The sequence below is a fragment of the Panthera tigris genome, chromosome A1, assembly GCF_018350195.1.
Source record: "Panthera tigris isolate Pti1 chromosome A1, P.tigris_Pti1_mat1.1, whole genome shotgun sequence".
NCBI lineage: Eukaryota > Metazoa > Chordata > Mammalia > Carnivora > Felidae > Panthera > Panthera tigris.
Window position 1 is genome coordinate 19,089,678 of NC_056660.1, and position 8,204 is coordinate 19,097,881.

At 44.4% G+C, this 8,204-nt stretch overlaps 1 protein-coding gene across 1 annotated transcript in view; it reads right to left on the minus strand.

Annotated features, from left to right (window-relative positions):
• Positions 1 to 6,995, minus strand: part of VPS36 (vacuolar protein sorting 36 homolog) — a 30,510-nt gene extending 23,515 nt beyond the window's left edge. Inside the window, exons 1-2 of the mRNA XM_042961979.1 lie at positions 6,873 to 6,995; positions 692 to 760 (exon numbers count right to left, since the gene is read on the minus strand). Of these exons, the coding sequence (XP_042817913.1) occupies positions 692 to 760; positions 6,873 to 6,968 (165 nt within the window). The 5' untranslated portion in view covers positions 6,969 to 6,995. The remainder of the gene's footprint in view (positions 1 to 691; positions 761 to 6,872) is intronic.
• Positions 6,996 to 8,204: the final 1,209 nt, after the last annotated feature.

The following is an 8,204-nucleotide window of genomic DNA, read 5'->3' on the forward strand; positions in this document are numbered from 1 at the left end:
GAAATGAAAAAACAGGGAGGTTTCTCCTCTTGCTGAATGACTTTGAGGCCATTCTTATCAGTATCTAGGTTAAAGTATCTACTTCCCAGCAGACCCATACTCCAGATTCTCAGTCAGGAAGTTTGTTTTGAGGACCCCTGACAACAGGTGGGAGAAATACTGCCGTTACGCACGGAACATTCAGGTATGCAGTAGGCTGACTGGTGTTTAAAAATGGAGTGACCATGAGTCTCTCTCTGTTTAGCAACTATAGCTTTTCTGAGCTGAATGAAGGACAGCCTCTATCTGCACTCCATTCAGAGAGATCATATGAGACACTTCTTGACATCGTGAAAATAGAAATTTAAAAAAAAATTTTAATGTTTTATTATTTATTTTAGAGAAAAAGAGAGAGAGAGAGAGCAAGCAGGGGAGGGGCAGAGAGAGTGGGAGACACAGAATCCGAAGCAGACTCCAGGCTCTGAGATGTCAGCAGAGAGCCTGACGCAGGGCTGCAACTCATGAGCCGTGAGATCATGACCTGAGCCGAAGTCGGACACTTAACCAACTGAGCCACCCAGGCACCCGTGAAAATGGAAATTTATTGCATCTGTTTAATTCTGACAGACAGACAGACAGACAGACAGAAAGAGACTTCAGGGATTTAAAACCTACAACAGATTAAAAAAAAAACAAAAAACCTTTATCTTACATGATTTTTCTGATCTCTCCAAATTAGTCGGTGTGTACTAAGAAGGAGCGTCCCAGCATCAAATTTTATCTAGAAAGACAAGATCATCACAAAATATTAATGATGTATCACTTAATGCAGTCCAGATTTTCTTCCTCATAAATTACACACAAAAAAGTTAATCATATAAATAAACATTTGAGAATTAGGCTTACCACAAATTAAAGAGAAGCAATGCTATACGCTTCATAAGCTGTATATATACATATATATATATATATATATGTATATATACAGCCCTGATAAAATGAGGAAAAAATTGCAAACAACCAAATGAGTAACAATAGGGTAGTAGTCAAATCAAGTATGATACACTCATACTGTGGAATCCAAGCAGAGGTTAGGAAGAATGAGGTATAGCTCTATGGACTATCACAGAACTATATGACAGAGTTAGTGGGGAAAGAAGCAATTTACAGCCTATTACATATAATGTAATCAGACAGAAATAATCTCCATATCCCAAACTTCATGTGAGATATATGCATGTGTCTACACACACATACACACCCACACACACACACACACAGTAGAAAAAGATATAAATGGAATATTCAGTGATCTGTTAACAATGATTATCTCAAAAAAGTGTGAGGAAATGGGAAGAAGAGAAGCAGAGGCCCCCTTTTTTAAACTATCCATTTCATTACTGATTGAATTTTTTACCGTGAGATTGAATTTGTATATAACACTCATATAATTTTTTAAAATAATTTTTAAATAATAAGAAAATAGACATAAACCTACAAAAATAAGTGTGGCTGGAGATTCAATCAATGACACTGGGACAACTGGGTTCTCCAGTAGAGAAAAAAAATAATAATAATGATAATGTTGGATTTATACCTAATATACTTAACCAAATTAAATTCTAGATCAAATATTAGAGTTAAAAAAAAGAAAAATTATAAAAGCACTAGAAAAAATGAGAGAATTAAAAAAAAATTTTTTTTTAACGTTTATTCATTTTTGAGAGACAGAGAGAGACAGAGCATGAGCAGGGAAGGGGCAGAGAGAGAGGGAGACACAGAATCCAAAACAGGCTCCAGGCTCTGAGCTGTCAGCACAGAGCCCGACACAGGGCTCAAACTCACGTACTGCAAGATCATGACTTAAGCCGAAGTCAGATGCTCAACCGACTGAGCCACCCAGGCGCCCCGAGAATTTTTTACATAATGTAAGAGAAGGTCTTTCTAAGGAAAACACTAAGCCCATTAGCATTAGAGGCAAAGATTTATAAAGTGAACTCCACACACACATGCACACAAATTCCTTGTAGCAAAAAAACACCAAGGCGAAGACGGCAGACTGGGGAAAATAACTGAAACTCACATCAGAGACAAAGGGCTAATTTCTGTAACGTATAAAGTATTCTTACAAATCACTTTTAAAAAATAGCCTGTAATCCATCAGAGAAATGGGCAAAGACTATTAACAGAAAGTTCACATAAAAGGAACTACAATGACTCTTAAGCACATTAATAGATGCCCAACCTTGCAGATAACAAGAAAAAAGCCAATTAAGAGAACATGAGGGCAGTCCATCCAGGAGATTGGCAGAGGTCCAAAAGCTTGGTAACACCGTGCAAGTGAAATGTTAGCGAAATAAGCACTTGCACACCTTGTTGGAAGGGACAACCTCCACTGAGGGCAATAGATTAATCTATCAAAAATACAAATACACATATCCTTTGATCCAATTTATCTACAGATGAATCCACACGTGCATAATCATACACTACTAGGTTATTCATTGCTGTTTGTGAAAAGCAAAATATAGGAAATAAGTTAAATGCCCATCAACAGAGAAATATACATCCACACAATGAACTACTACTCAGTGATTACAAAGAAATCAGGAGGCTCTATCATAGTAAAGTATTTGATAAAATCTAAGATGCCACTGATTACGAAATGCATCCTGATTCTGGTTGTTAAAATGTGTGTGTGGGGGGGGGGGGAGGTGGGGAATGGACATTTAGAATTGATGAAATATGGTAAATTCTCCACACAGATGAAGTGAAAAAAGCCAGATGCAACACTCTGTATGCAGAGCATATTACAAATTTACATCTTAAAAAAGGAAACACAATTTATACAAATACCTATGCATGATACATATGCACAGCTCTCCAGAATGATGCACTGGTTAGCCTCTGAGGGGGAACTGAGTGACAAAGAGACAAAGGTGAAAGGGAGACTTTTAACTTTATTCTTTTTGTGGTTTTTGAATTTTTGTCATGGGATTGTATCACCTACCCAAAATATAAATGTAAAAAATGTTTTTAAAAACTGTAATACAGGGGCACCTGGGTGGCTCAGTCAGTTAAGCATCTGACTCATGATTTTGGCTCAGGTCATGCATGAGCTATTACTGAGTTCGAGCCCCGCGTCGGGCTTGCTGCTGTCAGGGCAGAGCCCACTTCGGACCCTCTGCCTCTCCTCTCTCTCGCTCGCTCACTCAAAAATAAATACACATAAAAAAGAGATTTTTAAAACTTCTTTTTTGCCAATGAGTAAGATTTCCCTTTTCCAAAAGCAAGTACTTTATCAACTTGAGTACCTGGTGCTACGTTACAGCACAACAGTTCTGATTAAGCAGATGCACTTTCTCGCACTGAAATTCAAGCATAAGGATGTAAGTTAAAGCTGAAGGCAGAGTATATTCCATTCCCGTGTCAATTAACAATGTGCGCATGTAATGCTGATGCTCCAAGTGAAGAAATTGTGTAATAGTTCCCTTCAGGGATTCCAAGGGATTATGAGCTGAACCTGATAGACAAGTTTAGGCTGGTTTGCTCCAGCCACTCAGAGCTAGAACAATTTTAACTACTTCAAAGTTGATGTAACTTAGGCTTTTGCTGGACAAGCTCTTACCCTGTTTTGTTTTGTTTTTAGTCAACATTTTTCTTTTATAAAAGGAATACAGTGTAGAAAATTTGAAGAAAAAAATGGAAGTCTAAAAAAGAAAATGAAATCACTCATAATCATACCAGCCAGGGTGTGTGTATGTGTGTGTGTATATGTGTGTGCAGGTGTAAATAATCTTTAAATAAAATGAAGCCATTATGTTTGTAGTTTTATAAGTAGCTTTTTTCAGTTAGCAACCTCTCATTAGTAATTCCTCATGCTGATTAAGGCATATCCCATTTTAATTAACAAAACCCTACGGTGGTCACTGAGATTGCTTCCAATTTTCCCTATATGTAATAATATATAATATATATAATAGTGCTGAGATGAGCATCCTCATTCATTATATGTTTATGCATCTCTGATTACTTCCCAAGGGTAAATCCCTAAAAGTCAAACAGCTAGCTGGAAGAAAATAAACATTTTCTAAGTCTCCCAGTATATGCTGCCAACTTGCCACTTTATACACTACTAACCTGCTTTCATTATTATTTAAATTAGCTGAGGCTATAGAAGCTTTTGTGAATTTAAACAAATGACCTGTCTACGCTACTTAAGAAAACATACTGTGTGGTCATAACGGGCCCATGAAAACTGTGCCTGTAGAAACAAGCAGGTGCTCATTTATTCACAAGAGACGCTTGGGCGGTGGGAAGAGCCCAGTCTACTCTAAATGTGTCACCTCAGATGGGTCACAGTTTTCTCAACTGTCAACTGAGTGCCCTCATCTTTGGGAGGATTCACTATATTAAGCATTACATAAAGAGTCTGGCACTGGTGACTGCTACATTTGTGAAAGCATTGTAGCACAGTCAATCAAGCAGAGCCTTTGGGAGTCTGATCAACAGAGATTTAACTCCTGTCTCTCCTGATAACCAACTCTGTGGGCAAGTCACTTTCTAAGAGTTATTTTCTCATCCATAAAATACTCACCTCATATGCCCAGTAATAGGATTAAATGAGATTGTACGTAAAGCTCCTGGCACATAGTAGGTACTCCTATTATTCAGGTCTTTTTTTTTTTCCACGTATTTCACACCCACGATGAGCCAAAAGATAGAAGGATGAGTAAGGCACACTTTCTGCCCTCCAGGAGCGTCCACCTGGCCTATGAGACAGCCACGTGCATGCCTGCCTGAGGAACGTGTTGGGACGCAAAGCTACGAAGGCTAAGCAGTCTGGACTGGAGTGTCCTAGCCCAAGGGAGCCAGGGAAAGACACTGAAAGGGAACTTGACCAGATCTGGAGGCTGATAAGGCGCTTCCTAGAGTCTTCAGACTGCATGAGGTCTGGAAGCTTTCCAGCAGATGGAGGAAGCCAGGACATGGGACTTCCCCCTAGGAATCAGTCTAGCCCTCAGTCACACTGGGGACAGCTCAGCAAGTGACTCATTAGATGCAGCTCAGGGACCACAGCGGTGAGCAAGCTTGTCTTAGAGCTCTGCTTCCATTTCAGGACACCTACATTCCTCCCTCACTACCCTCAGCCTTTAGAACAGTTAAGAATTCTCGACGAGATCAAAGGATCTTAACTAAATTCTTCCCAGTACTTTTTTTGTTAATCCTCTGATAACCATATCTACTTGTCCATTAAAATAGGCAAAAACAAAAACAAAAACAAAAACCTTAAAGGAAACACTAGAATTCACTGATTGAGCAATGGTTTTGCATATACAGGTCCTAATGGTTTTGACTTGTTATGGTCTTAAACGGACGTGGTTGTATTATGTGCCGGCCAAGATGCTCCTAATTTGCATACTGGAGTTACATACAACAACAGAGGGTGGTGTTCTGCAAAAGTGTGACTTCCAGCATGGACTGTCTTTAGGGGAGTTTCTGAAGACCAATCTATCATTGTCAGCATTCAGTTCTGAATGCTGAAGTTGATCATGCTTCCTATTTAAAACAGTTCCAAGGGTGTAACCTTCATTCAAAAACCATTTAGCTTGTCACTCCGACCAAGAGATGCAAACCCAATTGCGATCAAGTTAACCAAAGTGCTGAGGCAGGAAATGGAGTAAAACCAAGCAAGTTATTTAAGAAAATAGACCCTGCCTTGATAAGAGAGGAAACAGTACGTGGAAAATGCCCTCAGGGAGGCAGAGCACCTGGGTCCGGTGTCATGTCAGCTGCGCCTGTAGACAGCTGGGTAACCCCTGCCCTCCATGACCTAGGAGGAAGGAAGCCTCGAGCTTCTGCAAGCACCGACCAGGAAAAGCTATGGGTCAAGGAACAAATGCAAAAGTACGGAAGGAAGTTTCATCAGTAACACCACAAAGAAGATGAGAGAGCAGGTGAAAACTTCTGGAAACTAAAAATCCTGGTTAGAATAAGCGGGTTTTGAACATTTTTCTGATCAGGACCAAACTTCCCCAGAAGATACGGCCTGACTGCATTGGCAAACAGCTGCGGCTGAGGCCAGCAAGTCTGTTCAGGGTCACGTCCACCTGGGACAAAGCCAGGGCACCTGCTTCTCCTGCACGGAGCACCCCTCCCTCTCCCCTACTCGCCCCCCCCCTCCCGCCCCTTTAAATCCTTCTGGCTTCGCCCGGACGGGGAGGATAGGCTTCGGGATGTGAGTCCACCGTCTTCCCAGGCCGCCTGCCTCCTGAGTAAAGCAGCCTGTCCCCCCAGCGCTCGTGTCTGGAGTACGGATCTTCCCGCGGGGCGCCGCCCGGGCTGAGCCGAGCCGGTTCCCCGGGAGGTAACAGTCGGACGGAAGTCTCCACCAGACGCTCACGCCGGGCTAGTAACACTTGTCTCCATTCGCAAGCGCCTCTCCCAAGGTTTGCGCCCGGGTGACAAGGCATGGCCTACCACATCACTTCACTAAACAAACGCTCAAGACTCCTTCCTTAAGTCATTCCAGGAAGAAAAAAAAAGGGGGGGGGGCGCGGAAAGGCGACCAGTGAGACCCGGACACGCTTCTCAGAAACCCCTGCGGGGCACTGCCCGCCGCTCGCTGGGGCAGACCGCACGCCCGCCGGCCGCACCCGGCTCGGCGAGGCACCCCGGCCAGCGAGCCGGACAAAGGAGGCACCGGCCCGGCGCGGCCCGCCGTCACCGCGCCGGATCCGGGCCCGAGGAGCAGGCACCCGGCCAAGCCGTCTGCCGTCCCCGCCGCTTCCCTGAGCGCGGCCGCCCAAGCGCCGAGGCGTGCGGACCCGGCACCCGGGCGGAGGCCCCTCAGGCTGGCCAGACCGCGCACCCGTCCCCGAGGCCGCCTCTACCTTCTCCTCGCCGTCGTAGATGCGCACGCCGCGCTGCTGGATCACCAGCGTCTCGTTGATCTCCAGGAGGCCGCTGGTCCACACGAAGCGGTCCATGGCCGCCGGCAGGCCGGCCTCCGCCGCTCGCCCGCGCCGGCGCTCCGGGGACGCGAGCCCAGCGCTGAATAGCCTGCGGCGCCCCCTGGCGGCGGGCGGGGCGGAGGCGGGCAGGGAGGGAGCGTGCCCGGGAAACCTGGGGTCGTGCGTGGAGCGCCTCCTGGCGGTCAGTCGGCCGGTGGCCCGGCGGGGTCGTCCACCCCATCCTTTGTCCAGTTCGGGCACAAACCCGGAGCTTGCAAGGGACTTTAAGGGAGGCCAGGACGCAGCTTGGACTTCCTTATCGTGCATTATCCCTTGTATTTGTGCCGTTTTCTTGTCACTGCCCAGCATGTTGCCACGTTCGTAAAAGGCTGTAAATAATACTGGAACTTTTCTTTCCAAATGAAGATTTGTGGCCTGAACTGTTCTCTCCACACTGTATGGAAGTACTACCTTGGTTCCCCCCCCTCCTTTTTCCCCATTAAAACCATTTTCATTTAGGGGTGCCTGGCTAGCTCCGTTGGTAGAGCATGTGACTCTTGATCTCAGAGTGGTGAGTGCAAGTCCCACACTGGAGTGGAGCCTGCTTTTAAAAAAAAAAATCATTTTCATTTAAACATTTTCAGTATCATGAGTTTACTCTAGACGATATTTTAATGTGTACATCTTCCATAATTTATCTGGAAAAAATTAACACAAACGCCACAAACCCTGGCGGCTCCCACCTGCAGGGCTTCTGTCGCTACCCCTTTCCTTTTATTTATACACTTTGCATTATTTGTAGTGCTACAATTGATATATTTTTTGACTTTTAGGATTATTTTCTTAGCGGGTCTTTCCAAAATAGAATTATTGCTTTAAAGAGTTTGCACAGGGGCGCCTGGGTGGCGCAGTCGGTTAAGCGTCCGACTTCAGCCAGGTCACGATCTCGCGGTCCGTGAGTTCGAGCCCCGCGTCAGGCTCTGGGCTGAGGGCTTGGAGCCTGGAGCCTGTTTCCGATTCTGTGTCTCCCTCTCTCTCTGCCCCTCCCCCGTTCATGCTCTGTCTCTCTCTGTCCCAAAAATAAAATAAACGTTGAAAAAAAAAAAAATTTAAAGAGTTTGCACAAATTTTAGCTTGCTACATATTGGGGACTTATTTAACCAGGATGCAGTGCCACCAGCAAATTGGTCTTTTTCCCAGGCTAAGTAGCTCTGTCTATATTAGATGTTATCACTTTTGTTATGTTTGCTACTTGATAGTGATTTTATTCTT